Source organism: Vicia villosa, unplaced genomic scaffold, assembly GCF_029867415.1.
Source record: "Vicia villosa cultivar HV-30 ecotype Madison, WI unplaced genomic scaffold, Vvil1.0 ctg.000585F_1_1, whole genome shotgun sequence".
Taxonomy (NCBI): domain Eukaryota; kingdom Viridiplantae; phylum Streptophyta; class Magnoliopsida; order Fabales; family Fabaceae; genus Vicia; species Vicia villosa.
Genome location: NW_026705267.1, coordinates 782,201 through 797,897, shown reverse-complemented (window position 1 = coordinate 797,897; position 15,697 = coordinate 782,201). Strand labels below are relative to the sequence as shown.

At 33.9% G+C, this 15,697-nt stretch overlaps 2 protein-coding genes across 3 annotated transcripts; both read right to left on the bottom strand.

Moving 5' to 3' along the window:
• Positions 1-4,237: 4,237 nt before the first annotated feature.
• On the bottom strand, positions 4,238-4,738 carry LOC131629608 (uncharacterized). The gene has a single exon (XM_058900397.1). The coding sequence runs from the start codon at positions 4,736-4,738 to the stop codon at positions 4,238-4,240; it is 501 nt and encodes a 166-aa protein (XP_058756380.1).
• Positions 4,739-7,714: 2,976 nt separating this feature from the next.
• LOC131629600 (intermediate cleaving peptidase 55, mitochondrial-like) lies at positions 7,715-15,626 on the bottom strand. 2 transcript variants are annotated; one of them, XM_058900389.1, is made up of 14 exons: positions 15,406-15,625; positions 15,160-15,237; positions 14,809-15,072; positions 14,463-14,555; positions 14,026-14,232; positions 13,780-13,883; positions 13,206-13,272; positions 13,022-13,129; positions 12,097-12,189; positions 11,011-11,101; positions 10,778-10,848; positions 10,324-10,379; positions 9,140-9,200; positions 7,715-8,195 (listed from the first exon to the last, which is right to left on the bottom strand). In XM_058900389.1, the coding sequence occupies exons 1-14, from the start codon at positions 15,451-15,453 to the stop codon at positions 8,097-8,099; spliced, it is 1,440 nt and encodes a 479-aa protein (XP_058756372.1). In that variant the 5' UTR covers positions 15,454-15,625; the 3' UTR covers positions 7,715-8,096. The 2 variants fall into 2 exon arrangements, 1 of the variants encoding a protein (XP_058756372.1); XR_009292065.1 differs by having other exon boundaries at positions 8,118-8,195; positions 10,783-10,848; positions 15,406-15,626.
• Positions 15,627-15,697: the final 71 nt, after the last annotated feature.

Genomic DNA, 15,697 nt, shown 5'->3' with positions numbered 1-15,697 from the left:
AGGGAAGGAGAAATTTACTACGAGGTCGCCGCTAGAACCGACCATTCTCCCAATAATGACTGACCTAAGAGATAAGGAAAAAATAATAGCAAGATCGGCGTGCCCGGCCAGCTCGGCCTTTGTGCTATGAGCTCCTTCACAACATATTGGATCTGGTCTGATGAGATATTCGATCGACGACCAGAGACCCTTTGGTGCCAATAGAAGGTGCTTTGGTACCAAATCTGCAGCGACCATTAACTATGAACTCGTCGTATCTTCAATGTCGCCACGGTAAGTGTCACGTCGATGGTGGACGATAGAGGTGATATTAGATCGAAAGTTGAATCATGAAGCTTTGACATGACCTTCAAGGAGATTATCTTCACTCTCTAGTAATTTTGATGTAGATGTGGATCTAGGATCTCTTCTTCTTTTGCTTTGCGAAGTTCTCGAGGCCATCTAAGTATAGAAATCCAATGAATCATGGTTGAAATGATAACTAACTGATCGAATGCGACATATCTTATGTGTTCGGTGTTGAAATGTTATTGATTCGGTAACCTAAAGAGGTTATGAATTGGTATATCAGAGGTTGGGTCTAAAATTGTGGAAATCGTAGGAATCGAAAGTCAATTTCCAAATACAACGCCACTTTAATTTTCATCAATTATTTCTTTTCTTTTTTATTTGTATTAGAATTTATTACCATTTTGATAATTATACATTCGAAATAAATTTTGATAGAACTATCCAAACAATATTACTCCCTCCGTCCCAAAATAATTGTCTCATTTAAGAAAAAAAAATTGTCCCAAAATACTTGTCACATTAGATTACCAAGGCAATTTTATATTTAGTCTTTCCAATTGTACTCTCTAATAAATACTTTTAATTTATTGTTTTTTCGCTTAACATTAATGCTAATTCGAATACACCAATAATTAATCAAGATAGATTAGTTAAGTTGCTATTCTCTCTCTTTAATTTATTATTGTTTCTTAATATGTGTGAAATAATCTAATGTGACAAATAATAAGGGACGAATGGAGTATTTGATAACAATCACTTCTATATTATTGTATTCAAACATAAATCAATTTTATTAAATTTAATTCTATTAAAATCAACTATACCAAACTCGATTATCTTAAAATTAATTCTTCGACCATCAATTCAAACACACCCGAAATCTATTTTTTCGTTTTATTAATATCATTTGGCGATTCAAAAAGAAAGATTTTTTATTATTTTTTATTTTTTAGTATTCAGTGTAAGTGAATTTTAAAAAAAAAAAAAAAAAAACATAATTTTCCAATTATTTTAATGAAATTATACCCATATCCTTCCCAATCTTATGATACAGATGACAAAATTAATGCATAATAATGAAAGAAGTTGAGTTGGAGAGCAAAACCAATAAAAATGTAGTTGGGAAGGTATGTCCTATTTATTTTTGGCCAATGTGGTAAGTTAACCAGCAGCCAACTTCTACTTACATTACTTGTCTCCTCACCACCCATACCTGATCCCATCATACTTAATTTAATCACTATTTTTATTTTAAAACTGTCTTCTTCTTTTTTTGTTATAAAATAATTGTCATATTCAGTCCTTAATTAGTACAACTGTATTATTATAACACATCAAGTTTTATATCCTTACAATTATAATCCAAAATAGTGAATATGTTAAGTGACAACAAATTAAGATCTAAAATGTTGTGAATAATAATGAATTAAATTTTAATTGTTTCATGAAATTATGGTTGAGTTAATATAAGTATAAAATTATATAATAAGATAAATTGTAAAATCATATTCAATTTTTTTAATCAGATATGTACAATCATAATCAGAAAGAAAAGAAAAGGGCATGGGCAATACTAAAATGTTGGGTTCGCTTTTATTGTCATGTTGCTCATTTCTTATAGGTTAAGCAAAGCGTACACGTGAAAAAAATGTGTGTACATGATCATTTATAACATGAATTAATATATATATATATATATATATATATATATATATATATATATATATATATATATATATATATATATATATATATATATATATATATATATATATAACAGGACATCTCTAATAACACTTCACCCTATGTCTGTATAACAAAATCATGTTTATAAAAGTTTAAATAAATCAAAATCATTTTATATACCAAAGGAAATGATAAAAATTAACAATATTAATGAAGAATATTAATGAAGTTCGGTAAGATGTTAGTTTTTATGCATCTCGTTGACATGTCAAATAATTTTCTATTGATGTTAAACATTCAATCTAATGGTGGATTTTGTTATATGAATATACGGCAAAGATTTAATGTTACTAAGTTTGATACTATGTGTCATTTGATCCTGATATATATATATATATATATATATATATATATATATATATATATATATATATATATATATATATATATATATATATATATATATATATATATATATATATATATATATATTGTTTTTTATTATTATAAATTATTTTTTTTTATAAAATCTGGTAAAACTTAATTGAGATTTTCTATGAAATTATCTTAAATCAAATGCGGGGTTTTGAACTGGCTATCCTCCAAATTGAATTGGGGTTTTACACAGGCTATCCACAAACTGAATTGAGATTTCATACCAAGCTGATCTCGAACCAAAGTGGAGTTTTACACAGGCTGGCCACTAACCAAATTGAGATTTCACACAAGGCTAATCTTGAACCAAGTAAAGCTTTACATTGGATGAGATCACAAATTGAACTGGCGACTTAAAATCTAAATCCCCGAATTAAGCTTTTAATGGGTTTAACTTTGAACCCAAACAAACACTCCCTTAAGAGAAATTATTCAATCAAGATAAAAATACCTCTAATTTACAATATCATTATTTTCCAGGGAAAAAAATCACTCTTAAACACGTAGACTTTCTCGAAGCGTTATGGCTAAATTAAAGTGAGAGAAAGTAGAAAATATTTTTAGAGATAGAGATAGAGTGACGAGTGAGATAGAAAACTCACTTTTCTGGAAGTGAAAATGTGAATGGAGAGGCATCTATTTATAGGCTAGAGGTTGACATAAAAAATCCATGGCCAAATTAATGGTGCAATCGATTGGGACCCTAGGTTATTCGATTGGATGTCCTAGGTAATCGTTTGCAAAGGCTCAAAATGTAAAGAATGGATAGAAAGACGTTTCCCTTTATTGTTTCTCTTTAGTAAGACACTGTCACAATAGTTTATGGTCACATGTACTGACCCAATCAATTGGGTATATGTGCCAATCAATTGCACAGTTTAAAAACTTGTCCAAAATTATTCTAACAGTTCTTGATTCATCTGACACGTTTTCAAAATACTTTTAGGTTGTTTTTTTTTTTAGAAATAAAGGTTGTAAAACATGTTTTAATGTGTGTGTATTATTTAGCTATAATACTTTATGAAAAAACTCTTGTATTTTTACAAAACACCGATTACTCAAACGCGACAGGACGAGCTACAACTTTTAACATGTGATTACACATGACAAGTCGTTGAAGTTGCTTTAACATGATAAGTCTATGACGATTATTGAGTTGCTTTCAGGAAAAAGTTGACATAATTCGTGTTTGAAATGTGATTAGTTACTAGTTATTGAGGCTGCTTCTTCTCCAAGAACAAATGATATAACTGTTTATTACTACTAGTTAAGAGGTTAGAAAAATTCTTTTGAAAAATCAAACAATATAAAGATTTAAATGATCGTAAATAAATTAGCTATCTTTTATTTAAATTAATTTATGACGTATGGCAAAAACAATTTGAAAGTTGTGGTGACAACCAACTAGAAAACACTTTATCTTAGCAATGCATTTTCATGCCTTTTGTTGCTTAAAATAGAGGAAGTTGCATTTTCAGTTCTTTGTATTTGACTTTAATTTTATTTTAAATCCGACCTTGAAATATTTTTTTTAAATAAAATTAATTATATTATATATTCTTTGTGATGTTAACTTTTAAATTATAGTCATCTTTTATTATTATCTTTTATGTCACATTTTATAATTGTACAAACCACAATCTTTTTTTTAGATAAAAGGAAATTCTTAGATTAAACCAGAAGTTAGAGCGGCATTACAAACAGAGATATCTTTCAAGGGAGGAATAACATCAGTCCAGGAATTGGATCCAAATCTATTACCTACTTGCACCATATGGTGGGCATCAATATTACAACTTCTACTCAAAAAAATTAGAACAGCATTTTAAAAACAATTTAACAGTTGTCGGCAATCATTTACAAGCAAATCAAGAGTCGCAGAAAAAGAAACACCATTGATACAATCCACCACGATCAGGGCATCCGATTGAAAAACAATATTATCAAGCTTATGCTCCAAGGCAAGCTGCATAGCCCACATAATTCCCATCAATTCAGCAGTAGCTGCATCAGTATACCTGGAGATTCTCTGGTAGGAGGCTGCAAGAATTTTATCGTCGGTCGATTTAATCACACAGCCAAGCGACACGATACCACTTTCAAAGCAACCTGCATCAGACTGAATAAACCAAGAACAGTTTGGGACCATTACATTTGCCAGATCAGATGCTCTACACTGCCTGGTTTTCCTAATATCGCTCCATTCCTTCACAGAATCCACAATCGAATGCGCCATGACTTGTGGATTTGGCATCTCACTCTTGAAGACCAGGTTGTTTCTAGCTTGCCAAATTTTCCACAATCCGGTGCAAACCACCTGGGCCATCCAAGGGTCTTTCGACTTAAGGCATCAAGAACTCCAGTCAAACACATCAAATCCTATTGGCACCCTTACACCCAAAGGAGGAGAGAAAAAAACTCTCTTGGAAAAATCACATTCAATAAAAAGATGTCGACTATCTTCAGGAAAGAAATGACATAAGGGGAAGGAGGCATCAGCAAAAATACCTTTCTTACGCAAATTGCATCTGGTAGGGAGAATGTTCTTGAGCAATCTCCACATGAAATTCTTTGTCTTCTCTTGAATAGGGACTCTCCCAAAGTTTCCTCCAAAGGGTGTTGTCTGTAGCATCTAAAGGGCCAGGATTATGGTTCAGATTCTGCTTGCTAAGGAGCTGGTAAGCTATCTTCACAGAGTACTCCCCTTGTTTCTCGAGGTGCCATATCAACTTATCCTCAGGTAAAGACCTCGACAGAGGCATGCTGAGAACATGTTGAGCATCACCGTCCATGAAGGTATCTTGAACCGCATTGGCCTTCCACTGCCCCAAATCAGCATCAATGAGATCAGAAACTTTTAATTGGTGATCCATAGAAACCTGCCAGACCATAGGTTTAAACCCTGGGATAGAAGGCACCCAATTATCCTTCCAGACAAAATCCTTTTCCCCATTCCCAATTCTTCATCTTGAGCCCGCAACAACCACATCTTTAGCACTTAGAATGTTGTGCCAAGCATAACTAGGCTTGAACCCCACAGGAGCCTCATAAATCCTACATCTCGGGTAATATCTACCTTTAAAGAACCTTTCAAAGAGAGAGACATCTTCTTGCATCAACTTCCAGAACTCTTTACCCAACAAGCTAGTATTGAATATTTGATGCCTCTAAATCTCATACCACCAACATCTTTAGAATGAGACATACGATCCCAACTCATCCAGTGAATCTTCCTTTCACCCTCTTTGGAACCCCACCAGAACCTAGCCAGAATAGCCCCAATCTCCTTGCAGCAATTATCTGGTAACCTGTAGCAGCTTATGATGTACGTTGGAATGGATTGAGCCACAGCTTTAATTAAGACCTCCTTACCGGCTCTCGACAGATATCCTTCCTTTCAACCCTTTACCTTCTTCCAAACTCTATCAAGGACCAAAGAGAAAACTTCTTTTTTCTTCCTACCAAACACCACAGGTAGACCCAGATACTTTACATGGCTCCCTACAGCTTTGAACCCCAATCTTCTACGTAAACAGTCTTTAGAGTGATCAGACACGTTAGCACTAAAGGAGACTTCATATTTGTCAAAATTCACCATCTGACTCGAGGCTTGTGGGTAACTGTCGAGATTCTGGAGAATAGCATCAGCTTCAGCTTCATTAGCTCGAGCAAAAAGCAAGCAATCATCTGCAAAGTAAAGGTAAGTAATAACAGGAGCCTTCCTGGCAACATAAATACCATGGATCTCTAAGGATGATGCCTTCATCTTTAGTAAATGTGAAAGCACATCGGCACACATTATAAAGAGGAAAGGGGAAAGAGGATCTCCCTGGAGGAGACTTCTTTGAGGGGCGAACTTCCTACTTGGTTGGCCATTGAGAAGGATTTGATACGAGACTGTAGAGATACGTCTCTTTATGAGCTGTATTAAGCAAACTGGGAACTCCAATGCTTCCAAAACTCTAGACACGAAGTCCCACTCAATCCTATCATACGCCTTGGACATGTCCAGCTTCAAGGCCATTGTACCTTTTTTCCCTTTCTTCTTATTTGTCATCCAATGGAAGCATTCCATAGCAATTAGGGCATTATCCGTTATCAACTGATCCTTCACAAACTCACTTTGTTCTTCATGATAATGTCTGAAAGAAGAGCTTTTAATCTATTGGAAATAGCTTTGGTGACTGCTTTCATTGCCACATTGCACAAGCTGATGGGTCTGAACTCATGGGGCAAAGTCGGGTTCTTTTTCTTCAGAATGAGGGCAATGAAGGTTGAATTAATATCAGAAGGGCAACTTTAATCATATCTTTGCCAACAATGCTCCAAAAGTTTTGGTAGAACAAAGCTGGCAGACCATCTGGACCCGGTGCTTTTGTTGGGTGCATCTGAAAATTAGCATCTTTGACTTCATCTTCAGTGAAGGGTAAACTACAGTTCTTCTTATGGTCATCATTTAACCTTCCACTAATCGAATTACACACAGCAGGGATGTTTATAGGATTTGAAGTGAAGAAGATGCCTCTAAAGATGTTTATAGGATTTGAAGTGAAGAAGATACCTCTAAAGTAGTTTTCACAGTTAGTTTGACCCTTCCACCGGTTACCTCTATAATCTTTCTTTTAAGTCTTTTTTGATAGTGTTTGTACAAACCACAACTTTTGTTCTACTACTAGGGATAAATAATATTCAAATGTTATTTTTTTTACACCTCACATTAAAGAAAAACGATTTCTTATTTTAATATTATAAATTCAAACAATTACTTCTGGATGAAATCATTGGTGAAAAATAAATTAGATACTATAAATAAAAAATGACGTATCCAACATGTCTAAGTAAGTTATTTTCATATTAAAATATCACTTTTTTAACTGAACTTCTTAAAAAGGCTAACAACACAACAAAGTGTAACATAAAAAACCAATTCTTAGAATTATAACGTAATTTGGAAAATACGTGAAACTTAAAAATCACAAACGTAATTTTACCAAAAATATACAAACAAATATGCACATTGTTACAGAGACAGACTTGGCCCCAAGAGACAAGGGCAATGATACTTTTTTTTCTTCTTGAAATTTGCTTATAGGTTAAGCAAAATGTATGAGAATTTATGACATGAATTGAATCTTTTCTTTGTTTACATTTACACCTTGTAAAAAAAATCTCATAACTTTCATTTTTCCTTATTAACTCCCACCTTTTTATTTGGTAGGAAGAGACAGAATGCAGGTAAATAATGAAACAAGAAAAAATAAATAAGCAAAACTGCGGTAAGATAATATTTTTACACCGAAAGTACATAAAAAAATTAAACTTATTTCATCCTCGTAAAAGCCTGTGTAAAATATTATTACAATTTCTAACTGATGTGAAAATTTTAAACTGACCTGGCCATTTTATAATATCATTAATCATTTACAACAACAAAACCAGACAGAAAATATGCAACAATCAATCAGGTACAAGAAACCTACTACTCTATCAGTCCATACAAAAAGTAAGGAAACCTACCCCACCTTTCTTATTCTCTTGTCACCCTCCCCCCACCAAGATTTTTGCTGAGCTAAAAGTGAAAATGGAGGGGGCAAAAAATAAGGGATGGAAATAATTTACCTACAGTTTTGACAATGCAATTGCAAATATTCACTGTCCCAGTTCTTGAATGCATATGGACAACATTAGTTGAATGTAGCTCTCAAGTTACTTTGGTTATGACTGAAGCTGTTCAGCAAGGACTCAATTTGCTTCACTTCTTTAGGAATTGATGCTGTTAAAACCTGTGTTGTATAATGTTAGTCAATAACTTTGAGAGTGCCCACATGTGTGTCATAAAACTTAGGTTAGGTACTATAGGTGATTGTAGGATTGTTTTGAATCAAAGTACTTTAATATAGGTATAACTTTTTTAGCCACTTCATCCTCTTTTCTGAAATTATCATCACTGCAGAAACCTAAGAAACTTCACCCAAATTTTGTCCACACCTAGAAAAAAGTCACTGTAATATTTTTGCTTCTACTGTTACTATTTTCAGGGTAGTTGAAGCAATGGAGTAGAAAAAAAAGTTAGATAAATTATACCCAATTTGATATCAAGTATTTATTGGTTTCAGATTAGACAGCAATAGTCACACAGCTTACATGGAAGATGAAACACATTTAATGGTATAGTAACAATTAATAGGAGTGGGAGAATTTTTAGCAATTTTCAACCTTACCAGAACCAACAACCGATAAAAATAGTAATGATTTGTTAACATGTGACTAATACATTGGTTAACAAATGCTCTTAATGCATTGGTTAACAAAAGAATAAAAAGTACTGGCACTTTCCATTTGATTTGGTGACTTAAAAAGCTGCTGTTTCCAATGAATAATTTCTAATTTTGAAATGAAATTCAAGCTTAAAGTGTAGCTGATGATGAGTGAAGAGTCGTTCTCTTCTTTTACAGCGAGGAAAAGTTTCGTGGGCAAGTTCATTGGATATTTCAATAACCTCTCTACATTAAAATTTTGAATGTAACAACAGTTCATTGGACTTTTTTGTCTATGTCTTTCTTTATTACTATTAAATAAATGGGACCCTATAAAAAAATTTAAATGAAAAGACCAATTCCCATTGTTCATTGTTTCAAGCTTTAAAAGAAGTGTAAAGAGCACATCTCTATCAGTCACGAATAAACTATAGCTGTTTCAATTGTAATACTTTTAAAGAAATTACTACCTCGTAACCTGTTTCTGTAATGAGAACCTCATCCTCAATCCTTATCCCAATGCCTCGGTACCTGCATTGGACATCACATACAAAACTGAAACATTTAATGCCAACATTGAAGACCAACTTAAATGCTCACACATGGTGATGACCAAATGATATGAGAAAGAGTGGGATCAATCAATGTTGTAACGGAAGTTGAGGAGAGTGAATGACTAAAAGGGCAAAACTAGTAGTAGTAGTAGTAGTAGTAGTAGTAGTAGTAGTAGTAGTAGTAGTAGTAGTAGAATACAGATGAGAAAAAAAATAGTTATATTATGTTATGCTCAAGTGTACAACTTGTTCTGCAACTGAAACCAATTAACTTATAAAAAAAAATTATTAACTCCCAAAACTGCATACACATCTCTCGATGGATTAACTAAATTATGAGATATACTGCTGTAGAACTTCAGGTCCCAGCAGGTTTAAATCAATGGAATGATTTTAATAAGAATGCAAATGAGAATGGAATAGAAGAGTCATTTTCATAAGCATGTTTAATATGATTAAATGACTATTCCATTATTACTCCTTTATATGGTCCATCAAAGAAAACATGAGTAGAATAATATAATTTTTATGACATCCATCAAAGAAAACAGGAGTAGAATAATATAATTTTTATGACAAACCAACTCCGGGCGTGATGATGCGGGCACTGGTAGGAGTAGGACATGATATTTTTACCATTTTTAGAAAATATGCATGGTAAAAATGTAATGGATAAAAAAAAATACTACCTCAGCCCTTAAATAAAAGGCCTATTTGAAAAGAAAAGAAACAAAAATCTCTAATAATAAGCTCATTTCCAAATTATTAGATTCATTAATTATTATTTTACAAAAGTGCCTCTAATTAATTTACTACTACCTTTAGAATATCGATATTCAAAATATTCTTGAAATCAGTTCTAAATATTATTGAAAATAAGCAATCAGGTTTATCCAACTCAGGTTTTAACATACTGGTGAACACAATCAGATTCTGAGAAAAATAAAATATAAAATTTCTGAAGCTGGTTATTGAAAGGAAACTCATGAATTCGAATGTATTGTAGAAATAGTTGGCAAGTGGCAACCCAGGAAAATGTACAGTATGAACAAGCAAATGGAATTATCAATTTGTAATAATAAACTTGTTAAAACAAGTACCTCTCTGGGCAATTAAAAGAAGATGGAATGTACACTCCCGGTTCAATAGTTATTACCTGCTCACAAATCATAAAAAGAACATGCGATAGTTAATATGGGTATACATTATGCCCGGATGAAGTGGAAAAGCATATATGAATGGCAAGTGGGGGTAAAAGAATTCCAATTAGGCTGTCTTATTGAAAGGGAAGTAAAAATTGGTGGCAGTGCTCATCCACAACAATCCACCACTTGAGTAGACATTAATTTCAAGTACCTTAGGTGAAACCAGTGTTTAGAAACACCGAAATGTGTTGTTAAATTTAAAATGACACTATGATGTCACACAGTTGACCAAAAACCATATATAACAAAACCTATCATTACCATATAATGATTTTATGGGAACAAAAATCCTCGCACCCACATCTGACAAGTGATATTAAACTGATGCTCAGTAAAAGAAAACACTTACAACACCTGGCTTCAGAGGACTGTCAAAGTTGATCATTGAACAATCGTGAATGTCCATTCCTAGATAGTGACCTGGATCAATAAAACATGACTGAATATATATCTCTGCCCTCTATTAGCAATCATCATATACTTATTTCAAATGTCAAACTAGCTTATGAATATCTATAACCAAAAATATATATGAAAGAAATCTGCAAGCCTTGCCAGCTAAAACATGGATGAATGAGCTACCTATAGAAGTTGGGTTCAGCGTATGGTAGGAACTGCTTCCAAAACCTTTCAAAATTCCAAACTCCTTTAGTCCTTTCTGCAGCATTTCAACCTATGCAACCAGAAAATTTCACATGCTTCACGGTTAGTAAGACGACACTAAAACAGAAGGGTATATCAAGAAGATACTCGGGCCATTGGCACACTATAATGGTTGGGCATGATTGATTATGAGATAGTGTTCTTCATGCAAACAAAGCAAATATTGAAAGTTTGCTTTTTTGGGGAATGGGGGATTCATGCAAAACACGGAAAAGTTTAAAATCCATTTGGCCACCTGATAATAGGTTTCCGCTATCGGGCCATCCACCAATAGTGTTGGGCATGAGGAGTGTGTTAAGACTTAAGAGTCTCACATCGGACAATATGTGGCCTGAATATGTGTTTATAAGTGGAGGGAATTCTCACTTATAAACCAGTAACTCTAATTCTAAAAATATGTATGAGAACAATAAGGATTAAACTCCTAACAACTTATAGAATGTTTGGATTGAAGTTTGAAAGTTTAATTTTAGAAAAGCTAAATTTAGCAAAATGGATTTTGGTTAAAAGTGAACTCAAGTAAATTTATTAATAGTTGTGAATACTTATTTGCAAAGTGATTTTTGATACAATAGATGTTTGAATAATAGTATATAAACTTATTTTAGATGCTAATTTTTAACTATTGTTTAACATTATTAAAATAGTCATGCAACATTGAGTTCAAAGACATTTTTGTCAATACACACAGATTTTATCTACCGCAAAAGCATTCTGAGTAGGGGTTTAAATCAAGTTTTGAATTCATAGTTGACCTGGACTTGAAATTGCCACAGCCACACATATTATATTAGACATAACATTCAAGACAAATTTTGGTCATTAATCTTGAGTTTGTGTTTCCCAATGCAGAATAAAAACACGCTTTATCAAAGAAAACTCCAATACCGTGTCACTGTCAATCACCAACTCCTAAAAGTTTAAGCTATTAGACCGAGTCTCATGAAGAACAATGACTTTATTACATCTTTTTAAAATTGAAAAATGATAAGAAAAAGGAGATACCGAACGGTTGTGTATTTGTCGAATACTAGCACCAGGCTTACAAAGTTCCACACAATGCTTGTTTGTTTCCAGTATAAGCTCATAAAGCTCTTCCTGAAATATAGAAAAACCATGAAATTCATATGAAAAGTGATAAGACTAAAAGGGCAACACAACAAGTGGAATGAGCAGTTTTGCTTTATACTAGATTCCATTGGCATGAATATGGAGCAGAAACCAAGTTCAAACATTCATATGCCATGCGTAGCTGAAGCAAAAAAAGATTATACCGACGTGACATAATAGCACACGCCCTATGTTGGGCATGTGCAAGCTTTAGGCCCATCAGATCCCCTAAAGAAAGGGGACATGAGAAGGTGGATAATTTATCACAAATAGAACGTCCATGCATGAACAACTTACTTAGTGTATATTTCACACATTCAAACAATTTGTAAGTCCCAAAATACCCATTTGAGCTATAATGACACTTGTTAGCATGTCACCATCTGTCTGTTGTCAGGGAACTCTACATAAATTGGCAAGCCTTCAGGTTATAACAACAAGAAACAACTAGGATGTTTAAAAAATCATATTACTAGAATCAAAAGTGGAATTAAATTAAAAATGGGCCAACATCACGGAAACCTAATCCAGAAGAAGTGCATTACATATGAGAGTGGATGCATATCCATAAATGAAAATCCATGCAATTAACCTCATCATGGAAGAGGTCTGCAATGGAAAACTATGACTATGCAATCAGCTTGTCTTGGATCGCTATTAAATGATCGGGAAATTGGATATCAAGGAAACAGATGGTTTTTAGCGGTTTCTGTGCAAATCGTTTAAAACATTGAATATATTGAAAAGCAAGTTATCAACTTTGAAATAAAAGTAAAAACAAATATTTTCTTAAGAGTAAATGGAACCAAACCATGCTAACCTGTGCAGAAGAGAAGGTACCACAAGGTGGCCAGGTACGTGTGAGATCACTGTCATAACCATGTAACTCACATCCAACATCCATCAAAACAAGATCTCCATCTTTAATCTGACAAACATGGCAAAGATAAAATACATAAAATTACACTATGAGATCAAGATGGCACTAAGTAAATGAAATTTACCTTTTGATCGTTCCTAGAGTAATGTATAACACTTCCATTAGGCCCACCACCAACCACGGGATTGAAACTGATACAGAGAGAAAAAGAAGAGCAAAAATATTCTCATTAAATGTGAACACGAGTGATGCTTAAGCTTCCATTTAGTTTTGGGCTAACCACCATTTTGGTCCCTAAGAGTGTAACACTTTGTCAATGCAGTCCCAGACTCAAACGGAAAACACAAACTAATCCCACACTCTGCAGTCCATTGGACATTTTTGTCCATGACGTTAAATTGAAACATTAGACATTGAAAATTGACTTAACATCCCAATTCTATGTTACGGATCTAAATGACTAACGGAATGTAGAGTGGAGGATTAATTTATGTTTTTACTTGAGTCAAAGAATGGATTGACGGCGTGTTAGACTTTCAGGGGCTTAAATGGTGGTTTGCCCTTTAGTTTTCTACATTAATGGGCCTCTCTGTTACTCTCGTAGAAACTTTTGAAGTTATCAATAAAAATACACAAAGTAGTCAGACGTGAACAAATTGCATAAGATGGATAGTCACTCGATATCAAGAAATGCTCACCCCATTCGCTGGGCACCTCTCACTTTGCATTCATATTCAACCTTTGCAGCTAGAATACCTTCATCAGGGTATGTCTTTGAATGCAGCATTGTCAACAAAAGTGCCTATTCAAAACCAGAAAATGTTCAAATCGTCAAGATCTTACCATTTGCATTTATGACCTCCTAAACAAATTTGTATATAACAGCCTCACTAGGAGTTCTAAATTGTTAATCATCGTTATCCATCCAATAGAGTTGAAAGTACCTGGCAAGCAATTGATGCAGATTCCTTCATCAGCTTGAGCTCTGAAGGAGATTTTATCCATCGTAACTGATGAGTATAAGCAGACAGATCGTTTACACTGTTACAGTAAGCTAGTTTCTTGAAAGCCTCCAGTTCCGTATATGCTGATGTAGCAGTCTGAACATTGTGATACAATTTCGAGGATCCCCTTATCATATCTGGAAGGATCTGAGTCGGTAATTAAAATTGTTAAAATTAAAATATTCTGAAGAACAGTACATAAGTAACTGTTTGACCCAGTAGACTTAAATGCATATTTTAGACAGAAAAACTGAGATCCTTGGCTACAAGCCGCCAGCAGGCTTATAGGTGAAAATAGTTCAAGTGTAGACGACAAAATAGATGACTGGATAACTACTACAGAAGTAAAACTCGTTAATGCGGCAATTGTGATTCACCTCGCGCAATTTTCTCATTGGATACGCCTTGTCAGCCTTGAATGTATCCAATGCTGCATCAACTCCTGCTATTTGCCCTTGCCAAATCACATCCTAAACAAATGTATGATTTCAAAGTCTTGTTAACCTCAGGATTAGTTACTTCATATCTTATAACTCTATAAGAGATGGCAAGAAAAATCATCCAACGACCAAATTCATGGATGGTTGACTCATTGACTCTAGCATGAACACCAATTGAAATACTATATTATATAGATTTCAAAAGAAAAGATATTTATTGATAATCATATAAATGTTCAAATAGTTCTGGCTTAAATAGCTATCATATGATAATGAGACTCACATAAGGCTTGGGTTCTGGCATGAACATGCATAAACCAATGTCATGCCCTAAAACAGCTACACCACCAGGCTGTTGACAGCCTGTAATATACGAGTAATCAGCATCTTGCCGAAACGTATAAGGCACGACATCTGTCATCATCTTTACTGGGGCAGCAGCAATGATAGCCAAACTCTTCTCAGGCAGAAGTTCCAGCATTTTCTTTCTTCTTAGGATGTATTCCTCACTAGATATCCCTGGTGTGATCTCGCCGTCGTTTATAAGCTACAACGCAGCATAAAGAGCATAATTTAATTTTACCAACTAATACTAACTTCAAAAAAGTAATTATCTGTTTCAACTAAATAGTACCTGTGGATGAGATGCAGGGGTTGGTTGTCCAACATCAACGGCGACTCTGTCATTGCAATAAGAACGAAAACCTAGAACCTGCAATTGAAAGTTGAAAATGCAAACTAATTAAAGGAACTCAAATGAATGATATGATTACGCGCACAGTTGAATTTACCAAACGAATAGGAAATTAAATGATTATTGGGTTGAAGAAATGAAAATTGAAATGAGTGATTGGATTGGTGTGAAGAAAGCGATAAATACCTGTCTGTGTGAAAATGTTTTGGTTAGTTTTCTTACAACGCCCTGCATCTATGCGTTGTTTCTTTTGTGTTCAACTCGCTAAACTAAACAAGAGGTTTAAACTGTGATAAAGGGTTTAAGAGTTTAGAGGTGCTTTCACTTCACTGGCTTTTGCACTTTGAAGTCCCTTGATTTGTCTTGTGCCTCGTTGTTTCGGTGATTTTGGTTTTGTTTTGTTGTTAGACCATTTACAATGGGGTGTTGAAAAATTATTCAATAGTTGAATGTCTACAATGGTTTGTTGAATGAGGTG

Bases quoted from the DNA above. Each gene is read 5' to 3' on its own strand.
- LOC131629608 (XM_058900397.1), bottom strand. From the start codon at position 4,738: ATGGCCCAGGTGGTTTGCACCGGATTGTGGAAAATTTGGCAAGCTAGA.
- LOC131629600 (XM_058900389.1), bottom strand. From the start codon at position 15,453: ATGCAGGGCGTTGTAAGAAAACTAACCAAAACATTTTCACACAGACAG. The intron at 14,233-14,462 runs GTGAATCACAAT...TTACCGACTCAG, and splicing joins CAATGAGAAAATTGCGCGAG to ATCCTTCCAGATATGATAAG. The intron at 13,273-13,779 runs GTGAGCATTTCT...TCTCTGTATCAG, and splicing joins AGAGGTGCCCAGCGAATGGG to TTTCAATCCCGTGGTTGGTG.